The sequence below is a fragment of the Strix aluco genome, chromosome 29, assembly GCF_031877795.1.
Source record: "Strix aluco isolate bStrAlu1 chromosome 29, bStrAlu1.hap1, whole genome shotgun sequence".
In the NCBI taxonomy this organism is placed as follows: domain Eukaryota; kingdom Metazoa; phylum Chordata; class Aves; order Strigiformes; family Strigidae; genus Strix; species Strix aluco.
The window spans coordinates 5,304,276-5,325,480 of record NC_133959.1 but is presented as its reverse complement, the minus strand read 5'-3'; the positions used below and the strand labels follow the sequence as shown (position 1 = coordinate 5,325,480).

Sequence of the window (21,205 nt, the reverse complement as noted above, 5' to 3'; positions counted from 1 at the left end):
GTGGTAAACCTGTTAGGGATCATTTTTCAATAGATTACCCACAGAAATCCTGCAATTACCTTCCTTCTTGTCCTTAGACTCTTAGGGGTTTGGCATGTGATGTGAAAAAAGTCTGTCACATTTTATATTCCTTCTGGAAGTGTCACCATGGATAGCCTTATTTTTTAAGTAAAGCAATAGTTTTTCATGGAATGCATTTACCTTAATGGCATCATACATGAGAGTGACGTACACAGTTTGAGCATGTTGTACAAAAGTATATTCATTACCAATTTTCAGATGTGTCTCCTTCCACTCTTACTGATTTCTGTTCTTGTGGTGGAGACAAATGGAGACACAGATTTATATTCTCCAACTGCTCCATAATGTGAAATTCCTCTCAAGGAGGAGGCTGCTGAGAACAGCAAAATCTCATCTTGTGTTGGACAACAGCTGGTGTCTGAGAGCTCATGGGAGAGGGGGGAAGCTAGAAGACTGGCTGAGGGGTATCTGGTGCATGGAGAAAGCCAGGCAGCAGCCAGCTGTGCTGTTCTTGCTCCATGTCACGCTGCTGTCAGGAGTCCCGTGGTGAGGATATGCTCTGGTATCACAGATTCTCTCTGACAGAAGTGCCAGCTTCACTGCAGTGCGGATGCAGGGAGAGCTGTGGGGAAATCCTGGTTGCAAAGCTAGGCCTTGAGATAGATCTCTGCGACAGAAGTAGTTTTACTGAGAAATGTGCAGTTTTTGCAGACAGAGAGGCAAGAGGAAGGTCAGGGACCACCGTACTGGCAAGTGTTCCTGAGAACACTCCTTCCCACTGCTGGGGAGAAAGGCTGGCTGTGCAACCCAGATGAATGCCTGCATTTTTATTTTAGCTTCCATCCCTTTACTTTTAAGCTGGTTCCACATGCCCCACCGCAGTATGAACCATGCTGCAACAGTCTTCTCAAGGCAGCAACACGTCCGTGCTAGGACTACCCCTTGTGACTGGAACCCCAGCCCCCTGCTCATACATCCTTAGTAAGGATTAATAGCTATTGCTTCAAGGCCAAGAAAGCCTGCAAAAAGGAGCTGAAAGAAAATCTGATTCCTTTCCCTACCACAAGGGTCACATCCAGGGACTTCACTGACAAGGCTAAATCCTAATACTGCCTGTCAATTCACAATCCTGCCAATGCTTTTTCCCCTCAGCAACAGCCATTATAACTGGATTATCCTGCCAAGTTCTTCAAGATCAATCTTTTTATCTCTCATGGGAAAACTACCCACCATTTGCAGTTTTCTGATGCTCCTTACAATCTTTGTGAAGACGGCCAAGACTTTGGTTGCTTCCTGAAAGGCCAATCTCAAACTCATGGATTGCACAGCAACAGAATGACCCACTCCAGAACTCCTCCTAGTAATCCACACCTGCTGAGCTGCAAGGACTAGCAACGTGGAGTCAGTAAGGCAGCTGATGTGACAGGGGTTTGCTGATATATGAAAAGACAACATCACAGAATGGCTGGGGTTGGAAGGGAGGTCATCTAGTCCAACCCCCCCTGCTCAAACAGAGCTACCCAGAGTTGGTTGCCCAGGACCATGTCCAGACAGCTCTTGAGCATCCCCAAGGATATTCCACAACCTCTCTGGGGAACCTGTTCCAGTGCCTGGTCACCCTCACAGTAAGAACATGTTCCCTGATGTTCAGACAGAACCTCCTGTGTTTCTGCTTGTGCTGTGTATAAGGCAAACACAAGAGGGAACAGCATTTGTCATCATTTCCTTTGGGAGAACAGATTCCCGTCCACAGAAGTTTGGCATTTCAATTTTTTGTATGCTACCTACAAAAAGCTGCTACTCCCCCATGCAGAAGCAGAACGGATAGCTGATGGCATTTGCAGAATGACCTCTGTGGCTGGTCTCAGGCAGCCAACACTATAGTGGTTCCTGCTGTTTTGTTGAGCTTCCAAATATGAGTGGCATTACCAAACTTCAGGATTCCAAATGTGACTTTATTTGGCTAAAGACACAAGGGAAAGCAAAAGGAAAGCAAAAGAAAGGACTCGCCTCTTCAGGGTTCTTGCAGCGTGTACTGTAGAATGTTTCCAGGACGGGGATAGGCTGAGCTTTTGGTCTCTGCTTGTCTTTCACACCCAGTTTGCTGCTGAGGGGCAGGGCTATGGCTCTGCAAAAGAAAAGATAAAAGGTCCAGCCAAAAACAGAAGAGTAATTTCTGACTTTGCAGCACTGTTGTAACATGATGTAGTACATAACAGCTACCTCCCACATTTTGAATCTAGGCACAAGTATGGTAAACCAGAGAGGGAAAAAATCCCCAAACTTACAGCGAGACTTGTATTCTATTGTCCTGAGCTCTGTGCTGTAATATCCAAAATGACACGAGGTTGGGAAATGCTATATCCTGCTTTGTCAGCTTCTGAATCCACTGTGCTTGGGCATCTGGGATTATGGCACAAAGCCCAGGCTTGGAGACAGCCATGATACCTATCTTTGCTCTTTGGCTTGCTTGCAGCAGAGTACCACAGTGATGATAAGGCCTGAATGTTGTTCACTGCTCAGCCTAGAATACTGAACATACACGGCATCCACTTGAACTAAGGACTTGGCTCAGGATCAAGAGGGAGGCTCTATCAGATGTGTGGTACTAACGCAGAAGAAATGTCCTGATGAAAGAGGAGGCCACTTGGTCTTTACTGGAGCAACTTACCTCCATTTTTCCTAATGCAAGTCAAACATCGGTTGTAAAATAAGGACACAGCAACTAGAAATGTAGTCACAAGGAATGGATGCTTATGCTTGTGCATCTTCAGTCTTTCACAGTGAAACAATATAAATAAAAAAATCTGCATAAATAGAAAAAAGCTACGAAGAAGTAAGAAAACTGGGCACGGTATTGCTGTGCTCAACAATTCAACTCCTCCACAAACACTCTTCTCTCCCTTGGCAATAGGAACAGCCTCATCAATGGTGTGAAGCGAGGTCCTGCACGGACACTGCACAAACAGGAAACCTGGCAAACCATCATTTTAGAAAAGGCCCGAATTAACTGCATTCTCCTTGAATTTCTGTACAATCTGTTGTCCTTATGAATCGCTACCTTTTACACACTGCCACTGGCATGCAGTCAGCCTCATCAGAAAAAAGAGCAGACTGTCTGCCTAGAAGCACTTTGCAGCACTGTTGCTGAAATCATACAAAATCTCTGGATTTTGGAGTAAGAGCTTTTTGCTTAAGGTACCAACAGCTTCCCTGAACAGTTACTGGGTTATCAACTGTAAACCGGTGTTGAGGGTGGTCATGAGCTGACGAATACCACGCAGAGGAAGCGAGTGCTGAGACCCCCGCCTGCTCTGCCCCGTCAAGTCTTCACACTGTTCGGGCAGGTCCTCCGATGAGTTACCCCTAAGGATTCAGACATGGAACAAGATTTTCTTTTTTACTTTGCAGCAAAAGCGCTGTGGAGGTTTCTTCTCTATGTAGATGTTTTACTTCAAAACAGCGTGGGATATATTTGTGACTGTGACTATATGGTGTGGTTGTCTGTGGTCTCTTCCAGCCATACAGCCTATACTGCACATGTGCAGGTGCTTAGGGACTATTCTAGATCAAACATCCTTCCAGAAGGATCTTTCTGAAGTTTTCTTTCCAAGAACTCATTTCTTAATTTAATTAACAGGTATTGAAAGCAATTTTATAAACAGATCACCTACCTAAGGAATGTTGCAACTTCTCTTACACTGAGGCATAAACCACAGAGTGGTTACACATTTTGCTCACTCATTTCCACCCTTCTTTTGCACAGCCAGTTGGTCTTTTTCATCACCTCTGGGAAATTCCTTTAGCGTCACTGGCTGCAGGAATATTCAAAGATGTACCAAGACCAATGAAAAAGGTATGTCTCTACCATGAGAGAAGAGGCAGGGGTGAGGGCGCTTGCTAACTACTTTCCAACAAGACACACAGTGATCACAAGAGCTATGTGTAAGCAGATTAGCTCCAGTGAAATCCAGCAGCACCCTGGCATTGCTGCAACCAGCAGACTGCTGGGTGGCAGAGGAATACAGCCATCACTGGCAATTTTGGATTTTACCTCCAACTGCTCTTTAAGAAATGTTTCAATTATATCTTACAATTCGTTTTAATATCAAAGGGTTTAACAGTGATGTTGGACCAGCAGGTCCTGTGCTAAGAAAAATGACATGGTATTTCAATGATATCTGCAACTATACTGAAATTGATAAAACATTTACCTTAAGCTCTGCACTAGGTCTTGGTTCTTATATTAAGCAGTTCCTTGAAGTGGGCCTGATCTTTCTTTTTCAAAAGTCATTTGATACACGCTCCTCCGAAGAGGAAGAGGTAATCAAGGTCTGTTGTTAAAGAAGAACCTTATTGCAGCTTCTTATCAGTCCACATCAGGAACTGAAAGGTCTGAAATTTTTCAGACACGTTAAAAGGAAAAAGAATGTTTCTGCGAGGCATTAGGGCAACTTGCCATCACGTTTCTTATTGAAAAACTATTTAAATTATCCTGACTGATTTCTTAATTTTGTTTAATCCCTGTCATCTCTCTTTTTCCTGCTGGTTTGTTATGGTCATGGCATAAAATCTCACTGTAACAGACAAGCCAGGTGCAGTTGATGAAGGCAAGGTGTTGTAACCAAAGTTACAATTATTTTGTTGTTGAGGTTTTGAGTTTAACCATGAATTATGGGACCATCCTACATTTGTGAGCATCATTGGGAAATCAAGGCCTGAAATTCTTCCTAAGGGACATTTGTACATGTTGGATGTATGCTCTGACTCAGTTTTCAGTTAAATCTTGTTCCAAGTAACCCTAACAGGATGATGCTTGTTCTGATTTCAACATCACAGATTCATCATCTCAGCTGCAGGGATGGTCTCATCATGGCAGTTTATCAGCTCTCTGGAAGACAGAAGGAGAAAGTCTGAGGACTAAGCTGTACCCCTCTCCACAGCTAGGTAAGGCAAAGTACAGTCAGCGAGATGATTCTCATCTCTAGCCTACTTCTCCATCAGTGAGCTTCTCTCACTTCACGGTTTACACAGGAAAGTTCACACTAAGACATTTTATTCAGTAAGCACCATGTCTTGTGTGAAACCTGCTGAAGTTGAAACTAAATGGCTTAATTGTGAAGGAGCATAAATTGATACTCCCCCACCTTGCAAAACTGGGCTACATACCCTCTGCAGAGGCTTCCAGGGTTAGCATGAGATACAAGAAATAATTTAACTTGGGGGGGGGGAGTTGGGTTTTTTTCCTCCCAGAAATGTTTTTGAATTTATAAGGGTGCACTCTGCAAACATCTTCTAGTACTAAGAAATGCAGAATCAGTGACAGCAGCAACCAGAACTTCTATTCTTTGAACTGCACAATCTCTTTTAGCCTCACGCTTTCCTCTGGCAGACGGCTACCCCTGTGCTCCTGGAATAGTCTCTACCTTCTCTTGCTTACAAGAAAATGCTTCACATCAAAGTTAAACTGTTCTGTTTGATACAAGATCTCAAGTCACTACAGTGCTACTGTCCAAACTGAGTCAAGTCAGTTCAGTTTTCAATTAAATACCACACTGTGTCCCACATCTCTGCAGAAAAAAACCTGCCTATAGAACCTAAACTGTATTCAGATCCTTCCTGATTATTGACCAACAACAAAATCTCTGTGCAGAATGAATTTCAGAAAGATACATTTCAAAATAAAATACTTTAAAAGGGTGTCCTCTTCCATCTATCTTTCTTCTGATTCTGAGTTCAAGTATCTGTTCCCTGCAGATCAACAGTATCCCGTTCTTTTTATGTACAACTCATGGCTCACATGCTGTCACAACCCTCCTAAGAAAAAAACCTAATCTTTCTGATTAAAATTCTCTAGTGCAATTTGGGAACTATTTGTACTCAAATTCACTGACATTGGCTTTCAGTTCCCCAGCATCCAAAAATCACTGGTCAAGTCTGAAGTAAGATGATTAAATTGTATGCAAATTCTGTTTTCCAACTTTCTGCCTTACTATCCTTCTAAGCACTTCAGTTTCCACATTTTTGTAACCTTACAGGCAAGAAACACTTTGCAATAGAAGCTGTGATTCTTTCATAATCATGGCACACCAAGAATTTGATTTTTACAGAAAAGGGTCTCAAATATTATAGAAGTAGAGGAGAAGCCAATACCCCTGCTTGCAGGCATATGCCCAGGGAAAAGTTCTGCTAAGCTGTACAGGTGCTTAAAATCAGGCTCCAAGTTATGGGTGCAGGACATATCTCCTACTCACAAGCACAATCTGGAAACATCAAAGGAAGGGGAGAGGTTCCAAACTTCTAGGTCCTCTATTTTGCCAGGTCCTCATTACCCAGCACCTGCTTCAGTACTGTGGCAAAAACTAGGTCACCAGCACCAAACATCCCATTTTCCCACCTTCTCCAGAGCGAACTGGCTCAGAGCAGAGTTGCTTCACTGATGTGTGAGCTGTTTCTTCTCCCCCAGGGCTGCGCCCACAACCTCCTCAGCTCTCCCAGGCCCCACCCAGCTACCGCATGTCCTCTTCCCACAGCCACCACCTAATCCACAGAATAACTGGTTGTTAAAAGGATGTCGCTGTCTCAGCTTTTCCCAGTTCAGCCAGCAGGTGCCAAGGAGAGGAAAATCCATGCTTGATGAAGCGGGGTCTTTCCCAGGTTTAATCTCCAAACCAAGAAGATGGAACCATTGGCCCAAGCATGGTGGCTGATGCAGCTGTTGAATGAGGGATTGCAGAAAATCCTCTTGGCTTCTCCTGCCTCTTAGTATTTTCCTGGAGTTCTGACACAGATAAATGACATGAAGGCATTACAGCATTTCTGAAATCCCAGAGCAGGCACCACCAAGAACACAGAGTGCACCTAGAGAAGAAAATGCTTTGCACCCGATGCACAGTTGCAAGTAATTGGTGCAGGCAGAATAAACTGCCAGAGACCAAGCTAAAGCGACCAAACCCAAACTTGTATACTAGCTACATACACTCGTTTTGAGCCACTGACTAGATAGCCAAAGCTACAAAGTCAAGGCCATCTACACGGAGAATGAGAGATAACACACGCATCCTTTCAGTCTGCAATTCTCAAACTTTTTGCAAATTATTTTATACAGGGCTAGTGCCACTGCACGTACAGGGTAACAGGACTTGGTTCATACCTCCCACTCACTAGGGGAAGTGTTCTCCTCCATGATGAACTGAACATGAAACAGTAATGATAGAGAATGAGAAAATGTCATGCTGAAATAAATGACTGCAGAGAGTTAGGACAAACAAGAATCCAGCTCAGAACACTGGCTTGTAATTGCCATAGGTAAGATAGTGGTATGATTACAGGTTTCCTGGACCTGTAAAATGGACTTGTGATATTATCTTTTTTTAAGGGTGTGACAAGCTTTTATTTAATGAAGTTTGTGAATCAAAATAGCTTTAAAATTAATGAGTACGACCAGGCCTGTGGAAACTCTCCCAGCTGAGGCAGCACTTGGATGGGAAAAGAAAAATATTGGTTTACCTGGCCATTGGCATCTTAAAGCAGATGGAGAAGATATTCAGACTGACTAAGAGTGGTGTGGCAAGAGGAAGGGGAATAAAGGGACGGAGTCACAGAAGCACAGAATCGATGCTGAAAGGGACTCTGGAGATGATCCAGCTCACCTCTGCTCTCAAGCAGGGTCAGCTACAGGGGACTGGGGAGGGCTGTGTCCAGCTGGGCGTCGAGTATCTCCACAGATGGAGACTCCACTCGTCCTCTGGGGAACCTGCTCCAATGTTTGGCCACGCTCACAATAAAAAAAAAAAAAAAAGTGTTTTCTTATGTGGAGATGGAGTATCATCCATTTCTGTTTGTGCCTGCTGCCTCTTGTCCTGTCACTGGGCACCATGGAGAAGAGTTTGGCTCCTTCTTCTTCCTGTTCGTGTCTTGTACCAGGGAGACCTGGACAGTCCCAGTCGATGCAGGACATGGGGGCTGATCTCCAGCTGCACCTCGCAGCTGTGTCCAAGTCACCGACTGACAGCACCTACCTGCAGGAGTACTGTGTCCAGCCATGTCTTGCAGATCAGCAAGGAAGAACTGTGAGTCACTTGTGTTTTAATGGTTACCTACAGCACCTTTGTTCCCACATCAGTGGAGGTAACAGAGACACCTATGTCCCCAGGAAAGTGCAGGATAAAATTCATGGAATTTATGGAATGCACACTAAACATATTGCTACAAAGAAGAGATTTGGATTCCAATTTTCTATCATCATAAAATGATTATTTAAAGAATTATTCACGCATTTGTGTTTACATACAAATACTGGCTATAATTCTTTTTTAATTAAAACCATTCTCACAGCAGAGCTCTGAATCTTTTCAACTTCTATAAACTTTTCCAAGCTGTCCTTGTATCACAGAGAATCTGGAGAAGAAACATCCTTCCAGCCTGCAGAGGTCTGCTTCCATTTTCTTGTGCAGTTACTCTTTTAAAAAAAGATGACAAACACATTTCAATTGTCTTTTTTCCCTCTTTGTAATGTGCAACAGAACACAAAACAGCGTGTCTGTCTTTACAAAGCATAAACCTTATCTAGGGTCTACCTGTTGGAAGTGTAGGTAGTCACATTGCTTATAATTAGACCTTATGGGCAGGTTTTGTGTTCTATATTCAACATACTTCTTTAGCCACAGTACACAGAGCTGGAAAGAAAGAGCTGAAAAATATGTCTCAGCAAACTTTAAGACCTGGAGTTTCTGTGGACCTCTTCAGTCATACACTGGCACAGACAATAAAGCCAGCTTTTGGACCAAAATTGCCAGCATCATCCCTAAGAAACCCCAAACTGTACTACATAACTTACCTTTCAAAGGCACATCGAATGACAACCAAGATTAAAGCAAAAGGGATGCTGAGCAAGAGATCACGAGGCTGTGGGTAATGGACATCTTCAGACTCTTGCATATCCTGCCAGGTGATTCCTGGGGGCAGCCAGAACTCGTGCTGCCACAGCCAGTCATACAGAGAGCGTGCCATCCTGGAAGGAAGAGAGACCAGAATAAACTGAGGACACCCTCGCACGTAGCAAACCTGTCAGCACAAGCCAGTGAAGCAGAGGAAGAATTACACCCTCGCTGAGGCTGCATCTGGCTGCGAGAGCAGAAGAGGTGGGGAATACATCAGTGCCCAAGGAACTGATAACCTGCTCAAAGATTGTTATCAGGTGCTTGGTGACTGCTGACTCCTGGCACAGAAACAAAAAAGGGCTGAAGTGGAGATCAGCGCCTCAGAATTCAACAGAACATTAGTGTCATTCTCAGCAAGATGTATCGGAAAGTTTTAAGTTTAATACTGCAGCTTCTCAGATTCATAGATTCCTTTCTACAAGACTGACAGCTTGGTATCATGGGAATGCAGCAAGTCTGCTCCAAGGCTGGCTGCCAGCTGTCCTTTTATATGTACATAACCTTATTTTTTAGTCTTTGATATTTTGTATTTGTTTCTATTAACACGCTGCAATTCCACTGTGTGCATGTGTGTGTATGTATGCTTTAGAATGAACATTATTCTGAGACTTCACCTTAAAAAAAAGAAAAAAAAGATCTATCTTCTGCTTTAAATGATTAAGGAAACTACTTCCAGGTAAGAACTTTTGTGCTAACTGGTAAACTGGATTCTTAACGTAATTTAAAAGACCGTGCTTGAAGGTGGGATTTACATACATGATCAGTGAATTGAGCAGCATAAAAGACAGTGGAATGGGCGGAACAAAGCATTCAACACAAAAATACTACTGCTAGATGATTCTACCTCATACACAAATATGAGCTGCACTGCCCTCCAACACAGGCTGCTCAGGCTAGCTGCTAACAGCACATATCCCAAACACAAGCTCTGAACAGACTCTGGGCAGGCACAGAGTAAGAAAAGGGGAAGTGTGGGAATGAGATGCCCACTGAGATCATCGGAACAGTACACAGGAAATGCCACCTTACAAAACCGAGAGAAAAAGCATAATTTAAGTGTCTGACCGGAGTATCACCAAGTATCTCACCCAACAGAGGCCCAAACCCTGGCCTATTTTCTGCAAGGAGAAGTGCCTAACAGATCAAAGCTTGATTTTGAAGATATCTTTAATTCAGAAGTAGTTTCTTTGTTAGTTGAACTGAAGATCTGCCTTATTCCAGAATTTTGCAGAGTCTGAGGGATATCGTCTGAATCATAATGTCTTTTCTTGATTGGGACTTTATTATTCATCTCAATGTGTCTTTTGATCTGACTACAACAGGGAAGGACCAGGACCCGCTTTCTTCAGAGTTGACTCTCATTTCTCCTGGAGCATGCACAGCCAATTCAGTATGATAATAAAGCTGATTACAAATATAGATGTAATTGATACCAAGTGGATGCAAACTTTCTGACCATTTATGATCTACAAAGCAGGAAAACACTTCCCCCTTTTCCACAAACAAAAAGGAAAAACATCTTACTAAAAATGCATTCTTCTCCTCCCTGCATTCTCTGATTCCACCTTTTGATATCAAACACATAAATGTTTGGTATCATTTATGTTTTGATAGCCACAACATAGAAATACCTCCTAAAAATCAGGAGTCTGGTATACTGCAGAACTACAACCAGAAGGAGTGGCAGGAAGGTAATATCCAACTTCACTAGCACCAAAAAGAACATCCAGTGCTTTTACCAGCTTTCAGTTTGATTATAATCACAGTATTTTCTTTCTGGTGCAGCTTCTGGGACTCTGGAAACTGTGGTTTTGCTCCCACTTCCAGGCTGTTCTCCATTCCTTCTGCTAGCTCTCCTTCCAAATGCAATGTCTGGACAAAAATCATTGGCACATAAAATGAAGATAAACAGGGTTTACAGACTCTGCAAATTCTGTTTTAAGAGCCTTCAAACTTACAGAGCAGAAGGAATGTGTATGTATATGTAGAAGCAAATTGTGGAGTTTGGGCTTAGCCTATGATGAATTCAACACACTGTCACTATGAAGTGTGGTGACGTGTTTCAAAACAGCTTGTGCACTTCAGATAGGTACTGGATACCAGCAGAAGAGTCAGGTAACCTAAGCGAGGTGGCTGAATTACAAAGAGCTTCACAAGGCACAAAAAACACCAACCTCAGAAGTGTTGGTAAACTTTCTTAGCTGTTAAAAACCTCAGCTCTAGTCAGGAGAAGCATCGGTACATCAGGAATATCTGTGAGAACTACAGAGAGAAATTACACTTCCTCCCCGCCTCAGCTCTTCAGAAAACACTTCTTCAGTACCACAGGGTTACCCAACAGTGCAGAGCCAGCAGGCACGCTAGGGAAAGGTGCCACAGCAGCCTGCTTTGCAATTCCACAACCAAGGATTCTTCCTCCAGAACTCTATGTACCTGGCAGCAACTCAAAAAAAAAAAAAAGGGGGCAACTCAAAAAAAAAAAAAAGGGGGCAACTCAAAAAAAAAAAAAAGGGGGCAACTCAAAAAGGGGGCAACTCAAAAAGGGGGCAACTCAAAAAGGGGGCAACTCAAAAAGGGGGCAACTCAAAAAGGGGGCAACTCAAAAAGGGGGCAACTCAAAAAGGGGGCAACTCAAAAAGGGGGCAACTCAAAAAGGGGGCAACTCAAAAAGGGGGCAACTCAAAAAGGGGGCAACTCAAAAAGGGGGCAACTCAAAAAGGGGGCAACTCAAAAAGGGGGCAACTCAAAAAGGGGGCAACTCAAAAAGGGGGCAACTCAAAAAGGGGGCAACTCAAAAAGGGGGCAACTCAAAAAGGGGGCAACTCAAAAAGGGGGCAACTCAAAAAGGGGGCAACTCAAAAAGGGGGCAACTCAAAAAGGGGGCAACTCAAAAAGGGGGCAACTCAAAAAGGGGGCAACTCAAAAAGGGGGCAACTCAAAAAGGGGGCAACTCAAAAAGGGGGCAACTCAAAAAGGGGGCAACTCAAAAAGGGGGCAACTCAAAAAGGGGGCAACTCAAAAAGGGGGCAACTCAAAAAGGGGGCAACTCAAAAAGGGGGCAACTCAAAAAGGGGGCAACTCAAAAAAGGGGGCAACTCAAAAAAGGGGGCAACTCAAAAAAGGGGGCAACTCAAAAAAGGGGGCAACTCAAAAAAGGGGGCAACTCAAAAAAAAGGGGCAACTCAAAAAAAAGGGGCAACTCAAAAAAAAGGGGGCAACTCTCAAAAAAAAGGGGGCAACTCTCAAAAAAAAGGGGGCAACTCACGCTTGGTAGAGGACAGCAGCTGAACTGTGACGAGGGCTCTCTGTGGGGAGTATATAAAACAAGTCTTCCCATTTGCTTATGGGGAATATTCTTAGATGCAGAGTGCTAAGGAAGTAAACAGCCATTATCTAATCCACTCTCATGTGTAAACTACACATAGTCAAGATCACCTTCCTGGAAGCTGTCGTTATCTCTGCAGCCATCTTTACATATCGCAAAAATATAGAAAAGGGTACAGTATGAAGAAACATGTTTATCTTTTGCAACTTACACAGGACAAGTTCCCAAGTCAAGGCTGCTGGAAAGCTGAAGACAACGGTGTGTTTAAAATGCCCTTTGAGCACCCACAGAAAATCAAAAGTAGGCCCATTTCTTTCTCAAAAGTTCTTTATGCCTCACAGAGCACCCTGAAGCCCTCCAGCTCTGAGTACAAGGGGAACAGAGAGACAGAAGAGTACAGCAAGAACAAAGGGAAAAACCAACAGTGCAAACCACTTTTCCATACCTGACACTAAACAGATCAGCCTTAGGATTTCACAAATGGTAAGCAAAAGAGTAAAAGCTGGAAGAACAACATTAAGTTTGTCATAGAATATACATGTAAGGATGAAATCAATAGAGAAGTATCACGGCCATGCCATGGGGACAGGGAGGACGTGGCTTTGGCACTCACTGAGCCTACAGTGACAAGATCAGGCACTCAGTATATAACCAGCAAAGCTCCTTGAAGTTGACGCAGTTAGAAGGTCTTGAAACAACTGGAATCTGTGCAGCCCTGCAGCCCTGTCCACTGTATTTATTTTGTTAAATCTTTACTTGCCTCGTGACTTTTTTTTTTTTAAAACTTGGTGGTTTTATCTGAATCACAGAATCGCTCCACCAACTAAGAACGGCCATGCACCACCATCCATGGAATCGAGGAAGAGCTCTCAATCTGTCAATCCTGTCCGTGTCCAGGCCGGGTGAGGTTTCCTGTGTTGAGTCAAATTAAGCCGCAGGCTCCACTCCTGGTGGTGCCCTTCCGCCAGTTCCTTTGAGTTTCAGCTTTTCAACCATACTCCCCCCGGAACCCAAAGACTTGGGTTTCCCAGGAGCTGCATGGTGGGTCATGGGAATAATGCCAGCAGATCGTCAGTCGGCATCGTTTATCACAGAATCGTCTAGGTTGGAAAAGACCTTGAAGACCATCTAGTCCAACCGTTAACCCAACATCAACAGTTCCCAACTCCACCAGATCCCTCACCGCTGTGTCGACCCAACTCTTAAACACCTCCAGGGATGGGGACTCCACCACCTCTCTGGGCAGCCCATTCCAACGCCCAACAGCCCCTTCTGGAAAGAAATCCTTCCTAAGAGCCAGTCTGACCCTGCCCTGGCGCAGCTTGAGGCCATTCCCTCTTGTCCTGGCGCTGGTTCCTTGGCTCAAGAGACTCATCCCCCCTCTCTGCACCCTCCTTTCAGGGAGTTGCAGAGGGCCAGGAGGTCTCCCCTCAGCCTCCTCTTCTCCAGACTAAACCCCCCCAGGTCCCTCAGCCGCTCCCCATCAGACCTGTGCTCCAGACCCTGCACCAGCTCCGTTGCCCTTCTCTGGACACGCTCAAGTCATTCAATGGCCTTTTTGGAGGGAGGGGCCCAAAACTGAACACAGTCATCGAGGGGCGGCCTCACGAGTGCTGAGCACAGGGGTAAGATCCCTCCCCTGTCCCTGCTGGCCACGCTATTGCTGATGCAAGCCAGGATACCACTGGCCTTCTTGGCCACCTGGGCACACTGCTGGTCAAAACTACGATGGTATCTGACCACCTTCGAACCTCCAACTTTTGTTCTTGATTAATGAAAACATTCTTGGCAAATGCTTTTGCTCTAGGCTGTCTTGCGCCAATCCAAGAATTTCACCTCTAGCGGCACAATACGAATGCCCCCGGCCATCCCTCTAAATCACGGCCCCGTTTCCGAAAACCAACAAAATAGAACGGAGTCCTATTCCATTATTCCTAGCTGCAGTATGCCGGCAGCCAGCCTGCTTTGAACACTCTAATTTTCTCAAAGTAAACGCTTTGGGCCTGCAGGACACTCAGCTAAGAGCACGGAGGGGACGCCGAGAGGCAGGGGCTGGGACAGGCGGTGGCTCGCCTCGCGGCAGACTGCCAGCTCGAGCCCAAGATCCAACTACGAGCTTTTTAACTGCAGCAACTCTCTCTGCTGTCCAGCTGCACTGAGCTGCTCCAAGGAAAGGAGAAACTGCTGTGCTGGCCTGCAGGGATGCGCCTGCAGTAACTGCACGCTGCAGCAGAGAGCAGCACTGCAGGGCTGCCTGAACCCTGGGCCATACATCAGGAACACGACTGTACTTAAACCCCTTCAGGACATGTTTATATACAGTTTCACTTTCAAAGCAGAACTGTTTGAGAAGCAGCATGGCACCTAGCTAGAAAGGTTACTCCTTGTCTCACAGGTAAAATGGCTAAGCAGGTTTACCCAGAAAACGTTAACTGTTGCTTACATCTTCAAAGAGTTATTCTGCTGCTTCACTTACAGAATCTATTCCCAAGCTAAACATTAATATATAGGCACATGAATACTCATGTAAATTTAAATATGTGAATACAGGAGATAAGGGTGGGGGAGAATCAAAGAGAGAAAAGACGTACAAGTCTCGGTAAAGAACTGGGTAAATACCCTTTCACTCTGAAGATGACTGGGTGTAGGTATCTGCCGGGCAGCTTACAGCTACAGTGTTACGCTAGACACTGCATTAGCCACTGTTCACTGCTTATACTGTGAAGGTAAAATAAAGAACCATAATAAAAGAAAAGATTACAGTGGAGTTTTCAATTTTAGTGCAGCAGATACTGGTAACATTGATGTGGTGGTAATTTTGGTCTTTGCTGTAGGAACTCTGACCCCAATAGCACAGAACTTCCAACTTCTTTCCAAATTCCAACATACAATTCCAACCCACTAAGTTGTTTCCTCTTCCTCTCTTCCTCTGGAAGCTCTTAATTTTAGAAATAACCAAGACTTCACTGGGGCACTTTCAGCTTTTTGCTATGACAAGGAACAATAATCCCTTCAATAAGGGTACCAAGCTGTATCAGAGGTGTCTCAATGTTTTTACATCATTTGCTCATACTAGAAAGCTGTTCCTAAACCCTCTGGTGGGTACAGAATAACCACAGTAAAGAATTTTAATGCCATTAAAATTCATTTTGTATTAACACTGGGTTTTACCACAAACAAGTTGTTCTTACTGTTTATAGCACAATACCTTCCTCTCATAGTTCGTTGTCTAGGCTAAACAAGTCCACTGCTTCTAATCCTCCCTATATTGTATAGAGCTAATACAACTTGCTATAGTCAGAGAAGCTGAAACCTTTCTTTGCACATTCCTCTGTTTCTGACTAGATTCTGTTCCTGAACAGGGCTTCTGAGAGGAGTGTCTAGCATTAACATCTGCATTTTCTAACACAAATTTCTACCATTAGTCCAAATACACAACTCTGCACACTGTGCTATATTCAAGGTCACCTCACGCCTCTTACTCTGGCCATGAAGACTTTCCAGTTCTTGATTATGCCCGAAGTGGTCCACTGTCTGCAGGTGGATTATTCAGGTTTGTGGGTGGACAATGTCACTGGTACAAACATCCCTGAAGTGGCTCTGGGCCAAGCCGTTTAGGTCTGCCAACTCTTATTAGCTTAAGTGCAGCATCATGCTAATGACATCGCTGCCAGAACCAGCACAGGTATTCCTGCAGAAGACTTCCTGGTATAGCCAGTTTTCCCAGGACTTAATTAACCACCAGCAGCACAATACTGCCACAGGGGGAATTATTCGTTAATGTGGAAGCACACCACCATAAGGATGCACTTACACTGCTTCTTGATTCAAGTCGCTTTATTTTTATCATGGGGCTATGGCTGAAATAATTAAACCCAAAAAAGCCTCTTAAATCTTGATATGCTGCAGACCAAAATGGAGAGGCTCGTCCTATCTTTCTGAGAAGCAGCTGGGGTCAAGAAACAAAGTACTCTGCATATTTATAAAGGTTCCTGTTAGTTCAAATCGGAAGAGCCACTGTACTCCAGTCCTGCTCTGGTCCATACTTCCTGAATTTGGGTTACCACTGCATATTATGCATTTGAACCATTAACTAATTTTGCTAAGAAATCAATTATTCAAGAATTCCATGCGTAAATCCTCTCCTGATAGCTCTTCTAGGCAGTTTCTTACCTGTTTGATACTTCCCATAATCCCGATGTCTTCCACTTTAACCAAAATTACCCACTCCAGCTACACAAGAGAAGTTACGAGTTCAAACATGAAGTTTACTGCATTTCTCTTATGCAGAAATAAATAATTTTAACAAGAAAGCTCAGGTAAATGTGACATGGGCTATCCTTTGAACACCCACATTACATTTAATTTCTTAATCTCAGTCTCCAGGGTTTTTCTGTCCTTTTTTTTTTTTTTTTTTTTTTGTACAAGATTCACACTGAGATCACAATACTGGGATTACAGTTGCTGCGATAATTTTTTCTACATGTATTTCTTCTAACATTTTTCATACATTTTTTCTAATATATATCAAGTATTGTCACCAAAGATTTGGTAAAATTTATAGACAAAAAAAAATCTTTGCTCCAAAATTCTTAGTTACACATACCATTATTTTCAGCATGCCGAGATGGAGATTAGGTAGTTCCAGTCTCCAGCCTGAAGGGAATACATTAACCTTTTCAAATTTCCCTTCAGCTTTGACATGCTCATTTCCATTTACTCATCCCTGTTAGCTATCCTGGTGTCATACCTGCTTTCTGATTTTGCCTTATCCGTACCATCTCCCTGGCCTGAGACCCCTCTCTTTCCCTACCCCTCTGTTGGTTCTTCACTACTTTAAGGCTTTTCTTATCATCAAGCGAATTTCACCACGGAGGAAAGTGTGTGTCCAAGAGACACACCTGAAATTTGTCAGTTAAGAAAAATGCCTAAGAATGTCCTCCCATGGCAAAAATAAAATAAAATAAATCTTTCCTTATAGTTTCAATCCATGAACCACCTATTGATCTTCACTCTCTTGGCATGTCTCCTCCTCACTCTCTTTGTCAAAGTAACTTTTCTACAAAACCCACCACCCTTTACACCTCCATTTCTTTGAACTTATTTTGGAGATTATCTAAGCCTGCTTGCTCTGGCCATAACTGATGCAGAATCTCCAATCACATGGAATTCTGGTATGAATCTTAGGTACAAATCTTTTTTTTACCTACAGCTGATTCTGCTGTATTTCTCCTCTGTTCCCCAGCTTTCTCATCTCTCCTGTGACTTTGAATGCCCTTGGCTTTTCCACAAAACCACAATGTCTGGCAGAATCTCCCCTTTGTTTTTGCATGAAATAAGACTGATTTTCAACCTGACTAGTAGTGACAAAACCACAATCTCCTTCCCTTTGTAATCATCAACACACTGTTCTCCAGGCTCACTCTCCTCATCCAAACTTTGCTCTCCACAATCCTCTTCTTCGGAAGCGTGCTGAAAATTTGAAATTATTTGTGCAGCCTTGTTTCTCCACCAATGACCAGTTATCCTCAAGTCCCTGGCTTTCAGATGTTCTCCTCACTTAGCTCTACCAGCTGACATTTCCTATCAAATTATTTCATGTCTTCTGCTCACCCAAGAATAAATTAATTTTGCAATTGTTCAACTTTTTCAAGGAACTTTTTACCATCTGCTTGCTTCCACTACCAGTCCAACAAAAGCTTGATTCTCCACTCCTAACTTTAAAGGCAGGAGGACAAAATTTGCCTCCATAACTCCCTAAGAAAACATCTCTTTTCAGCCCCCTGAGAGAGCTGGGTTGCTCTGCCTTGGCTCCTAGACTTTCCAGCTTTTCACCAACATTAACCCTATCTCATACTTTGGTGCAGGCTGGTCATGTGTTGCTCTGTTCAAAGGCAATAATTTTCATATACACCCTCTTTTGGGAAGGTCCCAGAAAAAGCATAGAATGCCCAAACAAACATTAGAAGTGGCAAATGAAAGCCCAGCCAGCTGACAAACTTGCTTACCTAGATCTCCAGTGAGCAATACTCTCTTCTTCCTTACCCAGCATAAATTACTTACAAACTTCCAGCCCTCATGCTCTGCTTGCCAGCTCCTTCGTTGCCAGGCTGCTCTGACTGCAGTGTTTGGCTCCCAAGCAGACTGCCAGGTATGACCCACAGCACAGGTTTCAGGCTGATGGCACCCATCCACCTCAGAATGCAAATCAGACAGCTCTTCTCACTCCATCATCCCTCGCTGAGAGGGATGAGTACAACGCCTTGGTTTTGCTCAGTAAAAAACAACTACTGGTTTAACCAGTTAAAAACAAGGCCAGAAAAGGCACTGAGTACCTCCAGCTTCACCGTATCTTTGGTCAGGAGGTACTCAGAGCTGTGGGCCCAAATCTTTCCTAGCCTTCCTCTTGCTGCCAGTGTACTTAGGGAAGCCCTTCTGGCTGCCTTTCACATCCTTCACTCCCGCTGAGCTTTGGCTTTCCTACATCCATTCTCATACACTCAGGCCACACTTCTATATTCCTCCTGGCCATCCATCCCCACTTCCACCCTCCTCCTGATACTTCCTTTCTGCGTTTGAGCTCCACAACAGTTCCACGGTCACCCCTGCTGGCCTCCTACCGTTTTTGTTTGCCTTCTTGCATGTTGGGATGGACCACACTTGTGCTTGGAGCCGGCTGTCCTGGATGAGCAACCAGCTGTCTGGGCCCCTTTGCTGGGCAGCACAGTCTGCCATGAGAACCTGCCAAGCAGATCCCTGAACAAGCCAAAACCTACCCTCCTGAAATTTAAAAAAAGGCAAGAACTTCCATGCACATTTTGAAATACCACAGCTGCTTCTGCCATATTCCTCCTCCAGGAACCTGAAGATGCTTCCCTACTAAGGCTGAAGAAACCTGGCTTGAACTGCAGCACCCGTTGTCAAACGTCTCAAAAATAAAGCGTGAAGTTGCCATTGTAAAAAGCAGCAGACACAAAAGCTGAAGACCTCTGTAGGCTCTGTGTGGCACTTACTCCATGGCTGTATTATTACATGAAGTAACATTCCTTTATTACTTCCAAGGCAGGGTGAGGTAACATAAACCTCGTTGTCCTGACACTTGGGAACAATCAGTATTCTGCTACTGAACGCTAACTCAACAAACAAAAAAAATTTCAACAAAAAACCACTGAAGACCACATGCTGATTGTTTTGGTAAGGCACAAGAACACCATGTTCTACCATCCCTGTTTAAAAAAACTACAGACCATACTGCGTCTTAGTAAGAATATCAGACATGACCAGTGTCCAAGTAAGGCAACTGAGGCATCCCAAGTGCCAGCTAGAACATCTCCACAAAATACACAGAGACATTCCCAGACCTACGTGTGTTTCTTTAGAGAGTAAATGTAAAATGCAAGAAGGAAGCACCTATAAAATCCAAACAAACTAGTCAGCAATTTCTTTGGATTTTTTCCTTCATTTTTTCTTGTCGTGCCTGCTATTTCCTCCAGTCTCACTGCAGAAGTAGCAGTCACTGGCTGACATCACTTGATAGTACTGAGGAAGAAAATGAAGTTACTGGCCTCAGGCCACAGTGCACTAAGAATTCAGCTTGGAAGATCACACAAAGAAATCAGGAGGGAGCTTGCTTCCACCCGAAGTGCTCACTGCTCCTTTCCTTGAATTCATCAGTACTAAACAAAAGAGTCAGGCAGTCTTACTGAGACCTTCTCCTTCAAACAGAGTTAAGAGACAGTAAAACTGCCAGAAAACCCTCTAAGCAGAAATGCTATTTATCCCCAAAGACTGTACCAACAAGCAGACTGTACACCAACAGGAGCATTTTCACAGATTTTGGAGGGAGAATGGGTCAAAAGGAATCACACATTGTGAGAATACACACTGAACAAGGCTCAAAACTTTAAGCATGAGCAGCAATAACTTTGTGAAATCCTCAAAACTCTTTCAAAGGCAAGTTCTGGCCTTACAACCCAGGTCCTGAGCATGGAGGTTCAGATGCTGGAGAAACAGAAAATATTTGCCCAGACCTTTTGATATGACACATACCCCAGACATCTTTTCTAGTGCCAAGTGAAATTTTTCAACCGATTATCACTATCCCTGTTTCTCAGCAATCACATATCAGGCCTCAAAAAGATTAATTCTAACTTAAAAACTGGGAAAAATAAGAAGCAGGTAGTAGGTTCAAGCTTCCAAGCCATACTCAAGTCACATTAAAATACCGCACAGATCTGAATAAAGCCTCTTTCATATAAGCTCATGGGACAGTGCAATGCTTGTCCAGTGCATTACCTGATTCTTCAGCCCTTTCAAAGCATAAATATTCCTAAATAGTCGTATGGTTCTGGTCTGATGGCCCTTTCCTACTCTGTGCTCTAAGAATCACCCTTGGCAAGCCTTTCTGTTCCCTTCTGCGAGAGCTCTTCCTCTTCTCTCTGTCACCTCTGGCCACACGCTTAATTCTGCAGTTTGCAGCAGCCCTCAGAAGCTCTTCATCCCTAGTTTCATCTCGAGTTCCTACTTCCCCACAGACCAAAGCTTCGCCGTTGCTTCTTATTTGTACAGTCAACCCCTACAGTGAGTCAATCAGTGTCATCCTTCTCTCTCCCACAAACGGGCCATCTCCCCAAGGACTATTTTCTAATTTATCACAACAGCAACTGTGAGCATGCAGCTAGGTGAAGCACTGAACTCCTGAACTGCCAATGCTAGGTCAAAATGAGAGAATCAGTTGGATAAATAAGGAAGACAAAGGGACAGAAGCGCGTGTCATGTGCCACAGATCTAACAAAAATAAAACATCAAAGTGGAACTGGATCATCTTGAATGCCAAGGCGGGTTAGAAAAGTGCTTATCTATCAGTCGCGATGAATTTGTTTGCATGAAGCTGAGGGAGGCATCCCTATATTACAAC

The 21,205-nt window shown here is 43.9% G+C and overlaps 1 protein-coding gene across 6 annotated transcripts in view; it reads right to left on the bottom strand.

Annotated features, from left to right (window-relative positions):
- Positions 1–21,205, bottom strand: part of LOC141916497 (ceramide synthase 4-like) — a 51,737-nt gene that overhangs the window by 16,316 nt on the left and 14,216 nt on the right. For 3 of the 6 annotated variants that reach the window (XM_074809068.1, XM_074809069.1, XM_074809070.1), the window contains 2 exons: positions 8,861–9,034; positions 2,032–2,149 (listed from right to left, as the gene is read on the bottom strand). In XM_074809068.1, coding sequence (XP_074665169.1) covers positions 2,032–2,149; positions 8,861–9,034 — 292 coding nt within the window. Of the gene's footprint in view, positions 1–2,031; positions 2,150–2,309; positions 8,371–8,860; positions 9,035–21,205 lie in introns of those variants that run through there. The other 3 variants (XM_074809072.1, XM_074809073.1, XM_074809071.1) reach the window with 3 other exon arrangements.